The sequence below is a fragment of the Triturus cristatus genome, chromosome 4_2 (assembly GCF_964204655.1).
Source record: "Triturus cristatus chromosome 4_2, aTriCri1.1, whole genome shotgun sequence".
NCBI classification, from domain to species: Eukaryota; Metazoa; Chordata; class Amphibia; order Caudata; family Salamandridae; genus Triturus; species Triturus cristatus.
Window position 1 is genome coordinate 41,814,978 of NC_140586.1, and position 23,585 is coordinate 41,838,562.

Below are 23,585 nucleotides of genomic sequence, written 5' to 3' on the forward strand. Positions count from 1 at the left end.
TTCTTTTGCTCACCATGGCACCCCAGGTGTCTTTTCTGAAGCACTATGGAGGCCTCAGAAATAGGCAGAGGTGGTGGTGAACATTGATAATGATGAGTTGTTAGCTGCTGCTCCAAAATGCAGCTAGGCAGGCAAGTCCACTCTCCCCATTGTAGATCTGTGGAGTTTTTCATCCAAGAATATTTTGAAAAACTGACAAATAGTGCATTTCAGACCACAGTTATCAAATCAATTGTGCAAGAAAGCTACAGCTGTTTATTGCATTCAGGATTTGCACTTCTGATTTTTTTCAGCTTCTTCATGGTTGTTGGAAAGTTGACTGCACAACAAAAGCTGAAACCATGGCTGTAAAACAAAGTATTTGATCGCACAATTTCCCTAAAAATTAGTTCAACACAAATGGATTTGAAGACTGCTCTAATAATCTGGTTACAGCATCTTTTCTCACTTCTACTGCCCACTTACACTTATTTGCCCACCATGTCCTTTTAAAGCAGCTTCTAAGCGTTGTATAATAGGACCTGTGGAATTGCCTAGGATTTCAATGGTTTGCCCCAGGCTATTTGTGCCTGACCTTGGTTTGGGATATCTGCCTGCTGAGCTCCATTTCCGTCATCGTATGGTGTTTCTGTGCTGTGAGCTATGTTTGCAAAGCTAATTCTTTCTCTGCAACGTCTGTGGTAGATTATTCCACGCAGGATAATACCCAACCTCCACACCGTCATCCTTCCTTCAAAGGAGCAACTATTCTCCCCCACGCCCCATCCAGCTGACTGATCCATTTCACAGCTACAGGTTTTGGGAGGGCTCGGGGTGTCTGAGCCACCAGTGTGTGGTTGGTGCACTCAGCCAGTTGTCTCAGTGGCGTGGGTTCCAACATTTTACCACATCACTCCCTTGGAGACTTTGGTGTTTGATGCTAGTCTGTTTTGAAGAGGGGAGTGGAGTAGGAATTGATGGTTTTCTGGGAGTGGGCCTTCAGGTAGGCTTGATTCACACCTGCTGACTGAGCCGGAGGCCCTCTGCTAGTAGGGAGCAGCGACACCACTGCCCATGCATCTGCCGGCCTAACTTTGGAGTTTGTTTATTCTTTTTCTCAACCTGGCTGGTTGATTAGGATAAGTAGTCCAGAGTGTAATGTGTCAGTATAATAGCAAGATGCAATCCTTCTAGGCCTGCGGGCTGGCCTTTCGAGGGGGCCATTCCCTTCTTGTTGCTTAGAAATTCAGTGAAAGCCGGCTGTATCTGCTTATGCCAGCCTGGTGGGCGAAGCCCGGCCTCGTGCCACAATAGACGCGTCCGTGCTGACGTCATACGCGCGTTTCTCACAGATGTTTTGCATTCTTTCCCGCGTGCTCTGGTGTCCGGGCAGAACGTGAGCCGCCCACCTCTAGGAGGCCAGGTCCGCCTCGGCCCTGACCCCAGAGTGCCCCGCGCCTCCGACTGCATGCGCACTCTTGGAAACCAACAATGGCCTCCCTGTTGGGAGCCCCGCATTCATGTTTAATAAAGTCCCATGTAGAAGTGGAAAAGGGAGTTTTTGAACAAGTCCTGTTGTGTCGTCAAGTACTATAGCCCTTCTATAATCCTTCAGGGGCACGAAGGGGTAGATTTCCTTTTGCACCTCTTACGTTTTTTGGACTACACCTATAGCAGGGGCTTCCAGTGTGCTGCAATCCAACTTATTTTACTGCCAAATTCGCTCTGTAGAGCCAAATAAAAAGATGTTTGCTTAATGTAGATCTTTCTACTATTTGTCGGACTAACAACACAGAACGCATGATAAACTCATGAGCTACTCGGCCCCTAGTTGTAGTGTCAGTTTCTGCTGAGACTGCACCGCTGTCTCGTAAATCCCAAAGAAGGTCCCAGAAGTTACGGTGCTGCTCCAACTTTTGTGCCCCAGCGTAAAAGATCACACCCCACTTCATGCCTCTCCTTCGGTATCCAGTCTGTGCAAGCTCGCCTCTGCACCTGCTGCTCTCCGGGAAGGGTCGCCGTAGGGGCAGGGCCATAAACCTACTATGACTCTCAGAGAACTGCTGCTCTCTGAAGTGAGGGCTAGTGTGCCGCCTTGGGTCCTCGCTCAGTCCATTTGGCCAAATCGGGCCATACAGCCCGAGGGGCTAGCATGTCTCCGCCTAATTTAGCAGTTAATGTTGTGGTTTTCTTTGTCAGATGTTGCGTTTTTTTTTGTCAGTTATTGAATGAATTACTGCTTAACCTTTAACTGGGGCGCCTCTGCCACCTCAGCTGGGTCTCCTAGTTCTCTGCATTAATGCATTCACTTCAGCAATCTGTTTGCCCTGAGGTCCAAGGTTAGAATCTCGGCGGATTTACTCATCCTTTTTTAGACCAACAAAATGGGTGTTGTTGAGTTGGGTAACCCTAAACATCTGCTAATCAGTGGCAAGATGCACCAGGTGGTGAACATGTGCTTCACAGGTACAGATGCAATGTTATCTGTGCTGAAGGCCTAACACTTCACTCATGCTGATGACACCCTGTTCATCCTGAGATGCCGGACCGCGATGAGACAATTTGAATTATATTCGCGCCTGACCAAGTTCACATATCAGATAGGAGAGAATTGTCTTAATCTCAATAGATGGAAAGCGTATGAGGTGTGAGATGTGAGGTGCTTAAAGGAATCTGACCGCATTCCAAGAAAGAGCCAAGCCAAAGTGCCAGAGGAGAGCTACTTTAATGGGAAACTAATGCACAGAGCCAAGAATTTGTCGGAGGTGGACACCTCGCTGTGTGGGTGGTGGGCTTTGTGTTTTATGATCGAGGAAGATTTCCCAAACTGCAAGACTCGCCGAGGTGTGAGAACCAGGACTCCAGAGCTGCTTTTATGTGGCTCATGCTCCACTCCACTCAGTCCCGTGCAGACAGACACCATGTATGCCAGACGTACAACGGCTAGGCGGACGCGGTCCCTGCTTACTAGGGGCTGAGCAGCAAACCCCTGCGAGGTGCGTGTTCTAAATGCCGCTGTCGGTACCATGAACCACTTAGCAGTGAGAGAGAACTGTGCATCACAGTGGAGCCAGAATACAGTGGAGCTAGGCCCGCATCACTACAAAAGCTAAAGTATGGCTTTAGCCGAAACTGACCCCTGTCATATGTACCTCATATCCCAGGACCTCTAACGACCTACTGTGGGGTGACAAATAGACTCCCGGTTAGATAGTGGCCGCAAGTATCATGTAAAGTGGTCCAAGGGTGAATTCCAGGTAGCCTTCTGCAGTAAATCTAATACACACCTTTTATTGCCTCTGAACCATTTATGTGCAGTATTACGTTGTTGTGTGCGATTTAAGTAGTTATTTGTTTCTATGCAAAAGATAAAGCGCTGGCTAGACATTGCATTATTGACTTGTTAGTTTGAGTTCTGAATCTCTAACCACACACCACCTATTTTTAGTGCTCGACCCTTGTTACTCCAAGGGTCATGTGGTAAAGGGGGTGCACTTGGCGCTCAGATTTGTATCTAGAAATTAAGTTCCTCCCAGGACACCAGTGATAAGCTCCTTAGATTTAAACAATCAACCCAGTCACCCGCCATCTGCCCTGGGGCTCCAGAAAAAGCTTTTCTCAGTAAGTCGCCTACTGCTTTCCAGAAAGCATTAAAATGCTCACTTTTATAGTAATTCCTCCGTTTTCTGCTCCCTTTTCTGTGAATTTCTCCATGATTTCATATAATTTGGTCAGTAGAGTTACGCATTATATATGGAAAAAAAACAGCACAAAGTAACTTTGTTCCTTTAACTGCACTCGTTTTGTGCTCGGTTTTGCCACCACCTACTGAAAACATTTGTTAATTCAAAACACAATATGCAGTCAAGCAATTTGTGTTTCTCTTGCAGTGGAAGCAGAACCGTTTGCACCGTCTTGTACACTTCATGTGGAGTTCTATACGAGTCCTATAGAGGTGGATAATATATAATCCTGAGCCCAATGTGCCAAGCACCTCTTGATATTGGAATATGTGCTGAACACACCTTGGTGCTTGAGACTGTACGGTTCATCCTTCTAAATACTCTGTCCTGGAGTTCCTGCCACTTCTTGAGATCCTGAGCCTGACGGTTCCAGATACCGCTTCATACTCCCGTTGTTGCTGTGGTTCCTGCTACTCCTTGGTATTCTCATCCTGATGATTCCATACGTGGTCACTGACGGGGCCGGCTTTAGCGCCGGTGGCGCCTAGTGCAACAATCCTGTTTGGCGCACCCAAGCCCCACGATCACCTCTTGATTCTCTCACAAACGCTGGGCAAAAGTGCTCCTCATTTCTACAGTCGTAAGTTATTGCTAAACACAGCGCCCCCCTTCACCGTTCAGCACCCACTTCGGTCGCACTGCCCTAAAGCCGGCCCTGGTCACTGACACTCCACCCCTCGTGCTGTTATGTTGGGGGTGCTTCTGGCCCACATACAAGCTCTCTCTCAGGCTGGCAGACAAGATGGATCAGGCCAGACAGAACTCTTTCTTCTTGGTCCCGGCAGGGGAGAGCAGTCAGGTCCATACTGATGTGTCGAGGTGTGACTCTTCAGCTCACAAGCCTGACGGTTCCAGTGTTTATTCAGTCACTGGCTTGTTGGACAGGTGTCTACTTCAGCCAAGACAGGAGTGAGTGTCGGACTTCTGGTGCCCATCTAGGAATGGGAGAGGGGTGATTCTCAGCGCGTCTGTGGGGCAAAATAGGAGGAAATGTCTTGAGCTGGAGTAGATATGGGCCCCAGCTCCCAAGGGCGCAGGGGGAAGATGTGAGGAAGGTGTCACTTATGCGGAATGCCACACTGAGTTAACCTGACTTCCAAAGCACCCACCCATCATATTTCCATTAACAGTTGTGTTATTAGTTTGTTTTTTTATTGCGCGTCTGTCGTTCATATGGGCTCGGAGCACTGGGTGTTTACAAACTAGCGTCTTAGTTGGATAGGGAGTGCTGATCCATCGTTAAGACTTGTTGTGCCTGTTATGTAAAGATTGGTCACTGTGTTCGATTGCAGGGAGGCCACAAGGGTTCGTGTTAGCTGGCGAGAGGCCATTACTTCTTCATGGAACTGGTATATAATGTTTGTGTGTCAAGATGTTGTCGTATGGTTCTTCCATTTGCTTACAAATCCTACAGTGTCTCTTAGACTGCGCACAACTCACTTCTGTTGAACTTTTGTGAGTGAGGTTTTGCCCATTGAATTATGTTTTGTGTTTTCTTTCAAAAGTAACTACCATATTTTAGGGTCATGTGTTGGATTATAAAGCAAATCCGTGGAGGTGGGTGTATGCACAATGTTCTAACATACTTGGATGTAATCTGTGTCCTGATGACTGGCGCTAGTTGGTGTAGTGGACTGGTCAACTATGTGTTTTGTCTGTGCTCTGTAGGGTGTGTGTGAAATGTTCTGTGTAACATGTTCATTAAACCAGCTCACCTCAGGCAATTGGGTGATGGTCTTCTTTTTTGGGGGTACTTCGGAAATATAAGCTCAGGTGGGGGGGGGGGGGGGCTCATTGGCCCCTCTCTAGTGGTAAAGTAAAAGGTTGGATGGGTAACTCTAACCAGGCTGTTACCTTACAGCCATGATCATGTCACAGGGACACACCTTTCAACTCTGCCTTTGTTTCGCTACACATTCGTTCTACCTGTGTAAGTCCAATTGGTTCAATGGAAAGTAATTAAGTCTACAATTCCCAGACTGCACTCCGGTTAGAATGGTATCATGGTGACGTGGAGTCTTCTTTTATACTCGACCTTACATGTTGCAGGAACATTTTGGGTGGGAGTTCAGTCTATATACAGGGCTGTGGCGACTTTGGATTGCCTGTTTTGTGTTTCTCACCATCGCAGTCTAATGTTTTTTGTTTTGGTTCTCTCCCCTCCCCCAGGGTTCTTCCTCCAGATGCAAGTCGCTCAGTGAGTCTCCTGAGGGCCACAGGTAAGCACCCCAGCCACCCTTTATTGCATTAAATCAGAGCTCAGTTGGTACATGCTTCCTGGTCATCATGGGGGGCGAGTGGTGGGGGGGGGGCGTAGTGCTCAATCCTAGGGTGACGCATAGTGGGTTAATACACTTACTGCAGATATCTCTGTAACTGGCAGGCCAGAGTTTGAAGACATGTGGATATGCAAAGTTGTGAATAATCCTCTGCAGACTTCCCAAGATTCACAAAGTTTTCAAAGTGTAAATTAACAGGAAAAAATATGCACAATTATGTTGTGCAACAAAAAAAAATTAAATCCCATTTACGTTGTTTTCAAAACTCCTTTGTAGCTGAAGATTGATATTATAACAATGTTATAAGCTTGCGTCTCGCAAAAGCTGCAAAGTTTTGTTGACTGTGTAAACCTATTTAAACTTTGCAGGTGTAATTTAAATTTCTCTTACAACTGCTAGTGAATACCATTGAGTTGGGTGATGACGCTTGTTTGACGAGTACGGCTGAATTTATGTTTGGATTCTATTGTATTTAAATATACCATGGGATGAGGGGTGTTTGAAGCCATGCCTTTAAACTGCTACAATGTTGTGTGTACATATTTGAATCATTAACGACTTCACAATGCACTTCGATTGGGTTTGAAAAGCAGATATTGTATTTTGAAAGTTTATTGGACCCATTTAATAAGGATCTGTACCTAAGTGCTGCAGGCCCGTTGCCAGCCCGATGTGAGTTATGTGAAGGATTCCTATTTGTGTATATCATTTTCAATGATAAACTTTTTACAACTTGATTGGCTGCGCGCATTTTTTTCATTTTGTAGGGTTTGCTTAGAAGGGATTCTCCTTTTCCGTCTCACTTTCACTTAAGATATTGTTTTAGTCTTGCTGACCCCATGGGTTGTGACCCTCCGGAAAATAAGGATTTGCAAAAACCTAGTCAAAGACTGGAAACTGGGGTCCCTTGTGATTTGGAGTGATCTGGACAGGCATAGTTTTGATCTTAAAAGGACTGGAGAGCCACTATTCTTATCTGCCATTTTACAGCTTCAAAGTTAGAAATATCTTTTTTTTTAAATTGGATACGTGCTTTTGTGTGTAAGATTTAGCGTTTTGTGTAAAATACTTTTCACCAATATCTTAAATTGCTTCTCAGTGAAAATATGCTTCACAAAAAAGCCACGCAAGATACTGTACAAGACTCCTAGGAGAAAATGTCGCAGTGAGAAATGTTCTACTCGAATTAGTCTCCTGCGGATAAAAAGTTGCACAAACATGTGTATCATGGGTAGTATGCTATCCAAAATGGCAACATTATACGAGATTGCCCTGGCATAACGGAAGTTGCACAAAGACCCCCTTGGCTTCTTCAGATGAGTGAAGGAGCGTTTGGCACCTGTGCCAATTAAAGCATGCAGCCGCCTGGGATTGGGGGCTGGGAGTTTACCTTACCATACGGGAGATGCCAGGACCACAGGAACGGCCGCAGTCCTGGGGCCCATGGAATGGGCACCGTAGGGGGCGTCATTCACGGGCTCGCGGAACGTAGTGTTAACTTTCCCCCCGAGTGATGAGAGTCGCGTGTGTAGGGTCAGACGAGGATTTATGTATTTAATGCCATGTTATATAGCGCGAACTTTACCCGAAGGTGTCGGAGCGCTTTGCAAAACGACCAGGATGGCAGGGGAGGGGCTGGGTGGTGAGCAGGTGGGTAAGCAGCAGGTGCTGGGAGGGCACCACACCCATGGCGAGCTGCTCCCCTGGTTAATAATTGATAGACCCGTGGGCGCCTTGGCGCCACGCGCTCCTGCCGAACATCTGCCTCGTTCAGCGCCTCGTGGAAGCGGAGCCGCTTCCCGCTCAAGCCCCGCCCTCCCCCGCAACCGTCGGAAACGGCGTAATCTCTCCAATCCCTGCTAATTGAGGGCGTGAAGCGATATCGGCGGAGCAGGGGTTGTCCCGTGGGTGACCCCCTCTTACCCTGTCACTGCTCCCAGGCACGTGCCTGTAAATTTAAACAAGAAAGGCCCCCACCCGACCTGTATTTCTTCTACTTTACATTTTCCTTAAACCTCCTCATCTGTGGTCCAGCAAAAAACGTTATTTATTGTCTGCCTTTGTTTTTACTAAATTACTTCAAAATTTGGTTAGCAAAAACATATTTGGTTACAGTGTTAATTATAATGCATGCAAATTACAAATACCTAATTGTGTACACTTCAAGTATTTAGCACAATACATAATGTTATGTGATTCATCCAAGAAAATATAGCCCCTCACTATACACACTCAAGCATTCATACCTTCAGACTCCTACCTAGCATCGCATTAAAAACAAGTGATCCTGGACTTAATGCATAATCCGAAATTTTAAGTGCTTGTGTCTTTTATCTTATTTTAGCCCCGTTGGTTAGCGTCCTCTGGATCTAAAAACGGTCAAAGCACGTTTCGGTGGCTTCTTCGTTCATACTTCCACCTTCTTCAGGGCCAGACTTCTGTGGTCTGTGCATCAAAACCTGTAGAGCTTAAAGCAATATGGATGATTAGGCTCTTATGTACTTTTGACGCATTTTGCCAAGGGATAGAAGTACAAATCTATGGATCTTGGTTAAGTGTTTGCAAATATGCTGTGCTATTCAGGTGGGTTAATGCCTCGCCAGTGCTGCAGATCATCTGCTGTTAATGATGCGGTTGCAGTGCATCTGTTTTTGTGGATAGTGTATTTTCTTTCTGCAGAGTTTCCTGCACAGTGTCCTCCCGAGCATCTATGTCAGGGCTACCTGTAAACTGCCTCCTTTTTCAGAGCAACCTGTCCACAGGTAAACCCCTCCTGCTCTGCCTGAGACCCAAGGGACTGTGGGCCTTCCCTGCCTCTGCAGAACCCCACATACAGTGACCCTGTTCCCAGGGTGACACTTCATACTCCGCTTGTCTTCCAAGGAAAAACCTCCTAAATTTCCTCTGTCCCCAAGACATCAGCCGTACGCTGCCTCTGACTGCAATACCAAAGCAAACACTCGCCCCCAGTCAACTGATCTGGGTTTAATCCCTCGTTCTTTAGCTCACTCCACCACTCCAGTTCAGACATGGCCATATGCAAATCAGTCTGACCCTGTGCCTCATGGGAACAGTCCAGCCCGAACTGCCAAGCCATGTCTTCCCTGGACCAGAAACAAGCATCCTGGGACCGGTTTCAGGTTCATAACCCTCATCAGCCAGGCTATCTTGAATCCAGTGGCAAAGTGAGCAAGGGACCCACGTCTGGGCATACCCTGCCAACTTAGGGCGAACAAAGCGATACCAAAGGGGATGATGGACGGAGCGCTTGAGCAAATCAAACACTCACCCCCCCCAGTCAACTAATCTGGGTTTAATCCATCATCATTCTTTAGCTCACTCCACCACCCCAGTTCAGGTATGCCCAGACGTGGGTCACGTGCTCTCCATGCCACTGGAATCAAGCTATCCTGGCTGAAGGGGGGTGAAACCCCGAAACCGGTCCTAGGATGCTTATTTCCAGTCCAGGGAGGATCTGGCTCGGCAGTTCGGGCTGGACTGTTCCCATGAGGCGCAGGGTCAAGACTGATTTGCATATGGCTGGGTTAAAACTGGAATGGCATGGTGAGCCAAAAAACGATGATTTAGGCCCAGACCTCTGTACTGGCGTGAATGTATGACATTGTTCTGCATTCTGTTCATCAACTGTTGTATTTGCATTTGCCTCTGACCGCAAAGCAGCCGCTATTCAATGCCCAGGTCTCGCGTGCCTACTTTTGGCTTCTGAGGTGAGCATCTCTACCCTGTCTGTAACCCCCAGAGTTCATAGGGCAACTGTCCTACTTTACCCTGTCTGCTTCTGTCCGTAGTGTACCAACTCTGACCACATGTTCTGTCACCATGGCAGTCTTTCCTTCCCTGCCTCGCACCCCTTCCATGCCTGGGTCCCAAGGATTGTCCTCCTTCCCTGCCTAGTTCCCAGACTCGACACGCTACAAAGATCGAGGCAGGGCAGTGTGTCACTCCCCTGTCCTTATCCTCGTGGCCCTCACCCCCTTGGTCCCCATGCCAATCCATCCTACCCTGCCTCAGCCCTAAAGGCATGTTTGCTTAGTCTTCTTCGGGCCCCAGGACCACCCTATCCTGAGCTGCCCTGACCATTGGGGTGAGTGAGCGACTACGTGCCTGTGCACCCGCCCTCCAACTGTAGGGCGCGTATTCTTAGCCTGTACCCCAGTGCGCACCTACTACTCACCCGCGCCTACTGAACCTCGGTCTAAAGGGTAACCATTTCTGCCCAGTCATGGCATCGGAACATCTACGGATATATATATCGCATATAAAACATTACTACATTGGAAACTGTTTTTCTCATAAACTGCGCGCGGAGAACTAAAAAATCACTAGAAACTAGAAATCACGCCAGGCCCAATTATTTTTCCATGGTAACAGTGACTAACAAATGAGCCAGCAGGAATGTTGTAGTTCACCATTAATGTACTGGGGGAAACTACACCATTTGGTAATGAAGGCAAAATTGTGATTTTTAGCGACCCTGTGCAAGGTAAATGTGTCCCCAGAATACAGTGTCGGAAAGGATGCTTCCGAATGGGACATATAGGCCATTACGGCAAAGAGCCGGACAAATGCTTAACTGGAAAGCACTACACTTGTCGAAGCAAGGCCATTCGTGGGCTTAAATGGTGCGTATGGGCACAGGAGAACTATTGTCCATCTTTACGCACAAGGAGGAGAAATGACAACCCTCTTGAGAGCGAGAGAGAAGTGCCCCTGCCCCATGTGACCCCGGGACAGGAGCAATAACGCCCTTCGTGACGCACGAACAAGAGAAACCTTTAACTCTGACTCTTGCTTGCAAGTGGCCGACAACTCTTGCCAGGGCTTGCTCCAGTCTTTCGTTCCTTGTTTCGTCAATAACTGTATCTATCGGTTGCTAATTTGGGCGAGCTGGTCTACAAACAAAGTCGATTGCACTTAAAAAAAGAAAAAAAAAAAAAAAAAAAAAAAAAGGAAAACAAATGTTGAGAAATATAAAGTATAAAAACAAGAGTATGTGACTAGAAAAAAAATCTATAACCCATATCTGTAACTTGCCCCCTACCCCACGCACTGCCCTTAAGCTACCTAGAGTCGCAGTTACAACTGTCGTTTATCCTGTCATAAAGCCGATAAAAAGCGATTGGCTGGACTCTGTGAATTTTTCAAATGTCGATATTTTATGGGTGAACGGTAGTATTCCCGTACTCCTCATTACATTGCAGTCTCGATGGTGAGCCTTTATTAGTGCTCGTTTGTGCACAGTAGCACCGTCCTCCCGGTGTACCCTTCTGAACAAGCGCCGAAACTGGTAGCTTGACCTGCAAGCGCTTACTGGCCAAAGTCTCGACTATCCCCTCCAATGGCTGAAGCCCGGTGGTTAATGCCCCTGCAGGTGAAAACACCCCCCCCTGCCTTTCGAGGAGGATTTGGATGCGTCTTGCGCTCGAGTCATAATGTTATCGCTGAAACAAGATTAATCCATTTACGTCGCTGCCGGTGGCCCTTGTCTGGGACAAATTTTGCTAACATACCTTTGTTTGCTTTTCAGGAGAGTTATCACCCTGGAGCGGAAGGACGACGAGACCTTTGGGTTTGAGATTCAGGTGAGTGTTGGTTTTGACTGTTCCTCTTAGGGGGGGGGAATAAGGAACTGACCCCCACCACCCCACGGGCTGCTATCAGTGTGGCCCATCACTGTGTTCACAGATTGGGGGGGGGGGGGGGGGGGTGTCTGGTCTGCCTATTCGGAAGTCGACACGCGCTGACGTAGGGACACTCCTGAGTTGTAGAGCAGCGACGTGTGTGTGTGTGTGTGTGTGGGTGGGTGGGTAGGTGGTAGGGTCGGGGCCACAGGAGCCAGGTTCACCATATTATAGGTTGTGCCCGGGTCACTTGTGCAGCTCAATAGATACAAAATGTCGAGCGGGCCCCACAACATGCCTGACTTAAATGCACGACGCTCCATGGAAAAGATTGGAAGTGAAAGAATTCGCCCCGACTCCTGTACAATAAATAAGCGACGTATTTAACCATTGTGTGTTTCGCCAACCACCGGGGCTGGACACCCAATCTTTTGAACCCCGAAAGCCGGGACCAAGTTCCAGAAAAAACCATGTGCGAAAACATTAGTGTTCGAAATGTGATTCAAGGTCATTTCATCATTGGAAGGACTGTTACAACCCCATTGAGCACTCCCGTTACAGTCCGAGATGAGGTAATAATGTAGAAGATTGTATTATAAATGCAAGTAAATGTACGATTTACAGGGCTTATTTTTTTATGTCTAGATCATATGCAGGGATATCCGAGGTTTATGATCGTTTTGTTTCTGTTGGTGCCTTGAACAGGCCATCTGGCTTTTCGAGCGCTATACAAAACGAGCATTAAAAATGCAATAGGTCTCGCCTTTTATTAAGTTCAAGCCATTTGCTTTGCTACACAATACCATTAGCAAAGCAAATGGCTTTAATTTAATCAAAGGCAAGACCTATTGCATTTTCAATGCTTGTTTTTCCAAGCATTGGACGCGCACGCACACAACTCCCGCTTCTCCCCCTCCCCCACCACATCACTACAGAGCGACCCTTGGCCCTCCTGGTAGGTCGCTCCCCCTCCGCGCAGCACCGCCTGTGTCTGCCCCAGCTGCCGTAGGTAGGTTGATCTCACTGCATTGCTTGTACTGCCTTTCCGACTTGCTTTGTCTGTAGCTGCTGTTCTCGGTCCTCCCCCCGCTGCCGGAAACTGCTCTGTGCCCGTTTTATTCCCTCTGTTCCCCTCGCTGTCCCCGTGTCCCTCTGCCCCCTTTTTGCTCTGTTCCCTCGCTGCCCCGGTAACCCTGTGCCCGCTTTGCCTTCTGCTCCACTCGCTGCCCCCGCATTTCAGTAACTTTTTTTGCCTTCTGTAAACTTCGCTGCCCCCTGTTTTATTGTGCCTTTTGCCTTTTGTGACCCTCGCCGCCCCTCCATTTCTGTGCCTTTTGCCTTTTGTGACCCTCGCCGCCCCTCCATTTCTGTGCCTTTTACCTTTTGTGACCCTCACTGCCCCTCCGTTTTCTGTGCCTTTTGCCTCTGTGCCCTTCATCGTCCTGCACCGCTCCCGCCGCTGCTTCCCCTGCGGCCCCGCCCCCCTGACTGCCCATTCGCTGCCCCACCTCCCAGCTGCTCCTCCCTCCCACCTCCCCATATATGCCGGCCGCAGCGTGGCCGCGCCGCTGGCGTGCCTAAGGCAGCCTGGACCGCGCCCAGCGCCAGGACCCCTGGTCCCCGCGAACACCATGATGCCCGCCTCCGCTACGACTCAACACCCTCCACACACTCAACGACGGATGATCATGCACCTGCTGCCTGGCCACCCCGAGGTGCACCCAAGGACCCTTCTCCTACTGAAACTGCAGCTTCACCAGCATCCGACCCTCCAACCCGCCCACCGAAGAACCCAACTTCCTCAGATGCATCCTGCTCAACACCCGCTCCGCCCGCAAACACGCCGTCAAACTTTGGGACCTACTTGACACCAACGTCCCAGACGTCGCCTTCCTGACGGAGACCTGGCTGAACCCCTCCTCGGCACCCGACATCGCCATAGCCATCCCAGAAGGCAATAAGATCACCCGCAAGGACCGCACTAACGGAGTAGGAGGAGGAATCGCCATCGTTCACAGGAACACTCTCAAAGTATCAACCAACACCGACAACCCCCTCAGCACCGCCGAACACCTGCACTTCCAGATCCACACCGACTCCCAACACCACCCTCCGAGGCACCCTCGTCTACGGACCACCTGGACCCCGACCGCAGTTCAGCGACTCCATCGCCGACTTCATCAGCACACACGCCCTCTCCTCCACGGACTACATCCTCCTCGGGGACCTGAACTTCCACCTCGAACAACGATTCCAACTCTTCCACCCTGATCGCCAACCTCGGACTCAGACAACTCGTCACAACACCCACCCACTCCGCCGGCCACACGCTTGACCCCATCTTCTCAGCAAGCACCCACGTCCCCTTCAACCACACCACCGAACTCCACTGGACTGACCACCGCTGCATCCACTTCACCTTCCAGAAACCCACCACACCCAACAAATGCCTCGCCGCAACTGGAGCAAGGTTACCGAGGACCAGCTCACCACGGCCCTCGCCCAGAGCCCACCCGCAGACCCGACCGACCCCCGACGCCGCAGCGCGTAGCCTCACAGTGGATCGACGACTGCGCCAACACCCTCGCCCCGTTCAAGAAATCCCCCAACACCCGCACCAGCAGGAGAGCCAGGTGGTTCACCGAAGACCTGCAAGCGAACCTGCCGAAAACTTTAAAAAAAAAAAAAAACTGGACCCGTGAACAAACACCGGAAAGCTACACAGCTCACAAGAACGCCACCCGCAGGCACCACCACCTCATCAGTTTCGCCAAACGGACCTCCTTCAAAGACCGCCTAGACAACAACGCACACAACAGCAAAGAGCTCTTCAGCATCGTGAAGGAACTCTCCAACCCCAGCTCCAACACCAACGACATCCCACCGTCTTAAGACCTATGCGACTTGCTGGCCACCTTCTTCCATCGCAAGATCGCAGACATACACCACAGATTCAACGCCCTCACCACCCCAACAACCGCCAAGACCCCCGCCCCCACGACCACCACCCGTACCAACCGCCTGCTGACCTGGACCAACGACAATGGCACCATCAAGTTCAAGAGCACCGTCCACTCCGGATCCCCGGAAGACCCCTGCCCACACCACATCTACAACAAAGCCAGCAGCACCATCGCACCCCACCTCCGGAAAACCATCAACATCTCCTTCGAGACAGCGACTTTCCCGGCGAGCTGGAAGCACGCAGAGATCAACGCCTTACTCAAGAAACCCAAGGCGGACCCCAAGGACCTCAAGAACGTCCCACCCATATCCCTGCTCCCGTTCCCAGCGAAGGTCATCGAAGAGGCCGTCAACAAACAACTGACCAGCTTCCTCGAAGAAAACAACATCCTGGACACGTCCCAGTCTAGGTTCCGCAGCAACCACAGAATCGAAACTGCCCTGATCGCCACCACCGATGACATCAGAACCCTGCTTGACAACGGGGAAACTGTGGCCCTCATCCTCTTGGACCTGTCAGCCGCCTTCGACATGGTCTGCCACCACACACTAAGAACATGCCTCCACGACGCCAGAATCCAAGAGAAAGCCTTGGACTGGACCACCTCCTTCCTCTCCGGCAGAACGCAGAGCGTCTGCCCCCTCCCCCCCCCACCCCCCCCCCCTGCTCCGAAGCCATCGAGATCATCTGCGGCGTCCCCCAAGGCTCATCCCTCAGCCCAATGCTGTACAACGTCTACATGGCACCACTCGCCCACGTAGCATGACAACACAACCTCCACATCATCTCCTACGCCGACGACACCAGCTAATCCTCTCCCTCACCAAAGACCCCCCCACATCACCAAAACCAACCTCCACGAAGGAATGCAGGCCATCGCCGACTGGATGAGAAACAGCCGACTGAAGCTGAACTCTGACAAGACGAAGGTCCTCCTCCTCGGGCCCCCCCTTGGCCTGGAACAACTGCTGGTGGCCGACTGCACTAGGAGCACCCCCCACACCCACCGACCATGCACGCAACCTAGGGGTCATCCTCGACTCCACCCTCTCCATGACGAAACAGGTCAACGCCGTCTCCTCCTCCTGCTTCAACACCCTCCGCATGCTTCGCAGGATCTTCAAGTGGATCCCCACCGAAACGAGAAGGACTGTCACCCAGGCCCTCGTCAGCCGTAGACCTGACTACGGCAACGTACTCTACGCAGGAGCCCCGGCCAAACTCCTGAAACGGCTCCAACGTATCCAGAACGTCTCCGTCCGCCTGATCCTCGACATCCCCCGCCGCAGCCACATCACACCCCACCTGAGAGACCTGCACTGGCTCCCCATCAACAAGAGGATAACCTTCAAGCTCCTCACCCACGCACACAAGGCACTCCACCACCGGACCAGCGTACCTCAACAGCCGACTCAGCCTCTACACCCCCACCCGCCAGCTCCGCTCTACAGACCTCGCCCTCGCCACCGTCCCCCGCATCCGCAGAGTGACCGCCGGCGGCAGATCATTCTCCCACCTCGCCGCCAAGACATGGAACAACCTCCCCATCCACCTGCGGCAGACTGAAGACCTCCTAACCTTCAGGAGACTTCTCAAGACCTGGCTCTTCGAACAGTAGCAGCATCCCCCCCCCCCTCCCCTTCAGCACCTCGAGACCCTCACGGATATGTAGTGCGCTTTATAAATACCATGATTGATTGATTGATTGATTGATATCGCGTCTCGCGGCCGCATCAATGAGATGTGGCCTGACGGCTAGAGCGTACAACCTCGAAGCTTGGTAACCAGGTTAAAGTCTCTGTGGCTCAACCTCTTGTGATTCTGGGCAAATCACCTCATCTCCCCACGCCTAACAAAACATGGATGTGCCTGTCTGGAACGGCTGGTGCTCGTGTAAAGTGCCCTGATACCTCCGGGTTGAGTTCGAGCTATATAAACCTACAAGACGAAAAACACGGCTCTGAGGATCTCACACGCCCACTCACTGTCACGGGCCCCAGATGCGCTTGTGGGGATGCACTCTTCCCTCCCCCCCCCTCCATAAGTGCCCCTCACTCCCAGAAGATTCACACTCTTCCTGCTGGTTGGCGAAGAGTGAGACACAAGCTCTCACGTGACAAGGGTGGGGTATAGCGCCCACCAGGCGCATCTCTGGTTTAAACAAGCATCGTCCTACAAATGGAACACGGTGACCAGTATGGGGTTGTTTGCTCTACCCCATGCCCTATTGACACACTCGGGAGTGACACCCTCAGTAATGACACACCCGGTAGTGATACATCCATGAGTGATAACCTCAGGAGTGACACGCCCAGGAGTGACACGCCCAGGAGTGACACGCCCAGGAGTGACACGCCCAGGAGTGACACGCCCAGGAGTGACACGCCCAGGAGTGACACGCCCAGGAGTGACACGCCCAGGAGTGATACATCCAGGAGTGATAACCTCCGGAGAGACACACAGGACTGACAAACTTGAGAGTGACACGCCCAAGAGTGACACACTCTGGAGTGTAAGTACATGGGCCCCTGTCCCTGTAGGCTGGACTCATTAAGATGTGGCCTAACGGTTAGAGCGTACAACCTCGAAGCTGGGTAACCAGGTTCGAGTCTCTGCGGCTCAACCTCTTGTGATTCTGGGCAAATCACTTCATCTCCCCACACCTAACAAAACTTGGATGTGCCCATCTGGAACAGCTGGTGCTCGTGTAAAGCGCCATGATACCTTCGGGTCGAGTTTGAGCTATATAAAACTGCAAGACAAAAAACACGGCTCTGCGGATCTTACACGCCCTCACTCATGCACTCACTGTCGCGTGCCTCAGAGGTACTCCCGTGCTCGTGGGGGATAACTGCTCTCCCCTCCATTAGTGCCTCTCTCTCCCAGAAGATTCACGCACTTCCTGCTGGTTGGCGAAGAGTGAGACAAAAGCTCTCACGTGACAAGGTTGGGGTATAGCGCCCACCAAGCGCCTCTCGGGTTTAAACAAGCATCGGCATACAAATAGAACATGGTGACCAGTACGGGGTTGTTTGCTCTCCCCCACGCCCCAGTGACACACTCAGGAGTGACACCCTCAGTAATGACACACCCAGTAGTGATACATCCAGGAGTGATAACCTCCTGAGAGACACACAGGACTGACAAACTTGAGAGTGACACGCCCAAGAGTGACACACTCTGGAGTGTAAGTACATGGGCCCCTGTCCCTGTAGGCTGGACTCATTAAGATGTGGCCTAACGGTTAGAGCATATGACCTTGAAGCTGGGTTACCAGGTTCGAGTCTCTGCGGCTCAACCTCTTGTGATTCTGGGCAAATCACTTCATCTCCCCACACCTAACAACATGGATGTACCCGTCTGCAGCAGCTGGTGTTAGTGTATAGCGCCATGATACCTACGGGTTGAGTTCGAGCTATATAAAATTGCAAGACAAAAAACACGGCTCTGCGGATCTCACACGCCCTCACACGTGCACTCACTGTCACGTGCCTCAGAGGTACTCTCGTGCTTGTGGGGGGAGACTCTCTTCCCTCCATAAGTGCCCCTCGCTCCCAGAAGATTCACGCACTTCCTGCTGGTTTGGGAAGAGTGAGACACAAGCTCTCACGTGACAGTGTCGGGGTATAGCGCCCCGGTTGTTAAAGTCACCAGAGAAGCCAGAGACACTTTGCTCTTTTAGAGCCGTCCCAGTTGGACTGGCTCGCCTGACTTCCTTTTGTGCTAAAAGGTTTCTTATCTTTACGGGGCCATGTGTTTGGCCCCATAAAGATAACTAACCTTTTACGCCAGCAGTAAGTCTGGGCAGCCAGTCGAACCGGGACGGCTATAAAAGAGAAAAGTGTACGTCGCTGGAAGCTCTTTTCCAATGGCTGGCCACCGTTTACCATAAACGGTGACGCCAGCCAATGGAAAAGAGGGCCGGGGCTTTAACCCAGCTAGTGAAAGCTACCCTAAATCATTAAATCTCGCCAGCGAGACTGCGCATGTCTGCGCAGCCTACGCCAGGCAAGACCCAAAAATAAGCAGATTCTTTCCCAAATGGAAATGTTTAAGAACAGTTAGAATATTTTACCTATTGTAAGATACATGCATATTTTCCACTTATTGAGGAGTTGACTGAGTCGAAATTACGTTTTAAAACCAGGGGTTATGCTTGCTTGGTGCATTTAAATAGGGCAACTTTGTTCTGCATTGAATGTTATAATACTTGGGTGCAGACAGTCTGAGAAATGAGACTTCTTGGAACTGCAGCCTTGGCTCTGGCATCCCACCTCTGTGCTAGTGGAAATGCTGATAACTCTTATATACCGTGTCTTAAAAGAAAGCAGGTGCCCGGCAATACATGGGCCCCATAATTTCTGGCCAGTAGACAATGTGAAGGGTCCTGGCCCAGTTCTTGGCCACTTATAAATTGTTGGTGGGGCCTGATCCCCACAAGCCCCTTTAAACTGGTGCCCGTGGTTTGGGGTGGTGGGCGTCTCTGATGTGGTTACAAGGGATTATGGGACATGAGGTGTACTTGAGTTGTCGGGGGTGGTTTGTGAGTTCCCACTGTGCATCTCGAAATAGACTCCAAAATGCAGACTGACAGAAGAACTTGATCCTTGCATAAATTATTCCCTAGGAAAAATAGAAAAGAGTCTTCAAATAAAAGCTGCTAAAGGCCCGATTAATTATTTCCCCAGAAAAATAGAAAATAGTCTTCCAAATACCGATTGCCGGCTGCGATGAGATTTCATACATTATTCCCATACAAAAACAGAAAACGGGAGTTCAAAATATAGACTACCATAGCTTCGACCGCTCATAAATAATTTCTCTTTAAAAAAAAAAAAAAAAAAAGCCAACCTGTGTTTGCATCCCAAATCCATCCAAACTACCTTCCCTCGTATTTAAGTGCTGGGCCAAGCATCAAGTCTAACTCCAGTCCTAGTATATTGCGGGGCATGTGCAGAGCAGCATTTTTGTTTGGAGATATTTTTGTGGTGTCAAAATTTTGGTAGTCTGTGTTTTGGAGTCTATATTTTACCAAAAGCTGTTTTTGCAGTAAATGCCTTTCTTTATAACCGGAATATAGGCTTGAGAATGGTCAAGAGCTGCACATGCTGGTGGCTCGGGGGTTGTATTCCATGCTCTGCCCTAACTTGTTATAAATTTCAAATGTGGGTATGTATTAGTCTCTCAGTTTCCACATGTGTGCGGTGTGTGGCATGAAGTGGCTGCACCTCACGGTGTATGATGTCTCTTGGCTTGTGTTTCAGACGTATGGCCTGCACCACCAGGACAAGAATACCGTGGAAATGTTCACCTTTGTGTGCCGTGTTCATGAGCCCAGCCCAGCTCAGCTTGCGGGACTGAAAATGGGTGAGTTTGCGCCCTTGGATGATTATAGGCCTACAGTCTGAGTGGAAGTTGTCAAATGCCAGCTTTGCGTGTTTGACTCACACTTGGTTGTCCCCACTTGTAATTTAGAGGTATTTTTGTGCTTCACTCGGTGCACTCAAGACGACGCCTCTGACACCCCCATGCGTAGATATACACTATTAGGTGGAGCCCGAATAAACGGAAAGAAAAAAGCTCTGAACATCCAAAAACAGCACTACAGGGAAAGATTAAACCTTCCGCTACTTGTAATCTGCAATAACGGATCCGCATTATAGGAACATATAGATCAAAACACATTTAGATATCATTACGCAGTCCTTGAAGGGTCTTCTTCTATAGGGCTTCTAGTATGGGTTGCGGCAAATATGATGCCAATCAATTCACCCCAGGGCAAATGCAAGCTGCTGGGCCGGGTGGTACTTATAGTTTTGAAAGAAGGGGACCCCTACATAACCGATAGATTTGCTATACGTAGGGACAAAACACAATGGGTAAAGAAATTATAGCAAGCTTCAATAACGTACGCCAAAATATTCTAGGTGTGCTAAAAGAGAACAACCACTTAACTGTGCTTTACATATAAATCAGAATACACAAATATTATGAAAAAATATATAATTTTTATATGTTTATCTCATCTTTTTGTGTTTCCTAAATTAATTTCAGTTCATTTGATTGACCACAATAAATAGTAACCAATATTAACAGAAAATAATAAATCGAAAATTAGTATTCAAAGATAAGGATAATTATAATCACAAAGCCATCCAACAATTTGGACAAGTAAAGTTGAGTGTACAAGGCAACCTATAGACGTTATTATCAAACGAATAAGCATCCTATCCTTAAGCTGCATCTACGAATCTTGAATGCTTATAGGCACCATATACGTATGAGTGCCTTCTTTTGATTCATGCCTCCATACTTATATTTATTTGCCGAACAATGACAATCTATGACCCTGCCTGGAAGGTAAAGTTACCTGTTATCTCTCCGCTTATACCACTAATATAAGGTTAAAACTATTGAAGTAGGTAATCTAGATGCATCTACTTGCAGCTCATGGCCGATATTATAGTTTGCTTTTAGAGAGACCTGCCTACTATCGATTTTGCTTCCAACCGCTTGATAGCTGTGGCTTCAGTTTAAGCCTTTGGTAACACACTAATATCAGGATTTAGAATTTCAATAGTCATCCATTGGTCTATACATCGTCTGATATCTCGCAGGCGCTCATTCAGCTGATTGAACCCCTATATAGGAGGCTATATTGCAATAGATGGTCCCCTGGTGAAGGCAGTTTTGCCGAAATGCACGTAGTTCACATTACCCCATTGCCCCTATCAACCACATATCGACCGTACACTCAACTTTACTTGTCCAAATTGTTGGATGGCTTTGTGATTATAATTATCCTTATCTTTGAATACTAGTTTTCGATTTATTATTTTCTGTTAATATTTATTGTTACTATTTATTGTTGTCAATCAAATGAACTGAAATGAATTTAGGAAAAACAAAAAGATGAGATATAAACATAAATACAAATAAAATTATATATTTTTTCATAATAATTGTGTATTCTGATTTATATGTAAAGCACAGTTAAGTGGTTGTTCTCTTTAAGCACACCTAGAATATTTTGGCGTACGTTATTGAAGCTTGCTATAATTTCTTTACCTATTACGGGTGGTACTTATAAACAGTGAGGCTGAGTATGTTGTGCAAGCTATATTGGTTACAAGTCCCAATAAAGGAAGGCTGGTCCATTATTGTATGCTACATGTACCGTAAGGTTGAGTCTTTCCCTGTAGAGAACCCTTTCTTACCGCTCTTCTGACAGACTGATGGGCACAACACAGCATGTGGGGCCCATATTTGGCAAAGCACTGCCCCACGCCATGCCACTCCACTCATGCCACATCATCGGGCATCTTGGAACCATTCAGATAAACTTTACCTAAACATACCACACCATCTGGCCCCCTTCATGGCAGTTTACCTGGCTAGCAGTGCTGTCTAGAAACAATCTGCATGTGTTGGGCTATTTACGACACTTAACCCAGCTGAACAAAAAACAGCTAAGAACGTCGACATCCACATCCAAGCACCTGATTCACCACAGACCTATCTAGCAGGATGTAACTCATTTTACTTGTAGGTTCACCAGCACAAACCATTACTAAACTGCACATTCTACAAATCTAGACACTGTCCAGGCACAACTATACGACCATACAGGACTGGTCAATGGATCCCTGTACAAGAGTCCCCTGATTACGAAAGCTCTACTGTGCTAATGGTAAAAGCGCATTGTCTGCATCTATCAGTTTTTCCACAGCATTCCCCAGTTACCTCCCAGGCTGGGTGCTTGGTCAGCACTGCCGGGGCGAAGGCGGTGGATATACTGGGTCTTGAAAAGTGGCTCTGCTTGGCAGACACCTCCTTTACGGGCTGTTGGTAGGAGATTCCTCAAGAACAGTGACTGCTCTCATGGGGTACTTGCACTTAGCTTGATGTCTTCGACACGCTGGTCATCAGAACGTCGGCGGCTTCGGTCCTTCTTGAGTGCTTGCACTGCCTCAGCATACCGGCCCTGCTGAGAAGTGCTGCTGCTGTCCTGTTTGTGCACAGCTGGCCTGCTAAGAAATGTTGACTCTTTCCTAGTTATCATTGCTTACATGCTGGTACTGCCCCATTACCTATACCTAACCTCCTGAGAAGTGCTGGTCTTGTCACATTAGACATAGAGTTGCCCTGGGGAGAAGTGCTGGTACTGCTCTAGTATATCAGCTAGGGCTTAACTTGTGCTGATGGCCAGCACTCATTTTGGGTGGCTGGGACTTCTTTTCCATTGTTAAACTTTGACCCTTGGCAAGAGGGAGAAGGACAATAAAAGGGCAAAAAAAAAGGCCAGTGAAACAAAACCTGCGAGATAAAGAGACAGGAAGTTTAGGGTGGTGGAAGAAAGAGGGATGAGGTAGAATCAAAGAATACTTTGCACCCATGCAGTCACTTTCATTAAACACATATTACGCAATGACACCAACCCAGTCCAAAAGTCCCCTAAATACATAGCAGCCCTCTGGATTATTGGTACGGTTTGAGAAGTCATAGTTGACATGCTGAAAAGTGCTGGTACGGTCTGATTAAATGTATAGCCGGCGTTCTGCTGCTGCCACATTGGACGTTCAGCATCCTTTCTGAGAAGTGTTTGCACTGTTTGATTAAATGTGTGGCTTCCTGGCTGAGGAGTGCAGATACTTTCCTAGTATGACCGCTATGTGGAGAAGTGGTGATACATCACTCTTTAGAGTTCAGTGGCTTTGCTTACATTCAGGGCCACTGGAATTATGCAGCAGGGTCAACAAAATTATGTGGCAACAAAATGCAAATTAAGCGGCGTCATATGTCACATTTTATGATGGTATTACTTCATTATTTTGTCATTTTTTTCACATGTTAACACCGCCTGGGCAAAGGTTTAACCCCATTAGTACCAGTTTAACACCCAAATACAGCAGCAAGCAACAACATGGTGCCCAGCCAACCGCTGCCAAGGGCTTGTCACTGCATTGGCAGTATGTGC

At 48.7% G+C, this 23,585-nt stretch overlaps 1 protein-coding gene across 1 annotated transcript in view; it reads left to right on the plus strand.

The window, feature by feature from the left end:
• Nucleotides 1-23,585, plus strand: part of TAMALIN (trafficking regulator and scaffold protein tamalin) — a 53,067-nt gene that overhangs the window by 20,451 nt on the left and 9,031 nt on the right. The window contains exons 2-4 of the mRNA XM_085600351.1: nucleotides 5,892-5,941; nucleotides 11,550-11,604; nucleotides 19,873-19,975. Of these exons, the coding sequence (XP_085456477.1) occupies nucleotides 5,892-5,941; nucleotides 11,550-11,604; nucleotides 19,873-19,975 (208 nt within the window). The remainder of the gene's footprint in view (nucleotides 1-5,891; nucleotides 5,942-11,549; nucleotides 11,605-19,872; nucleotides 19,976-23,585) is intronic.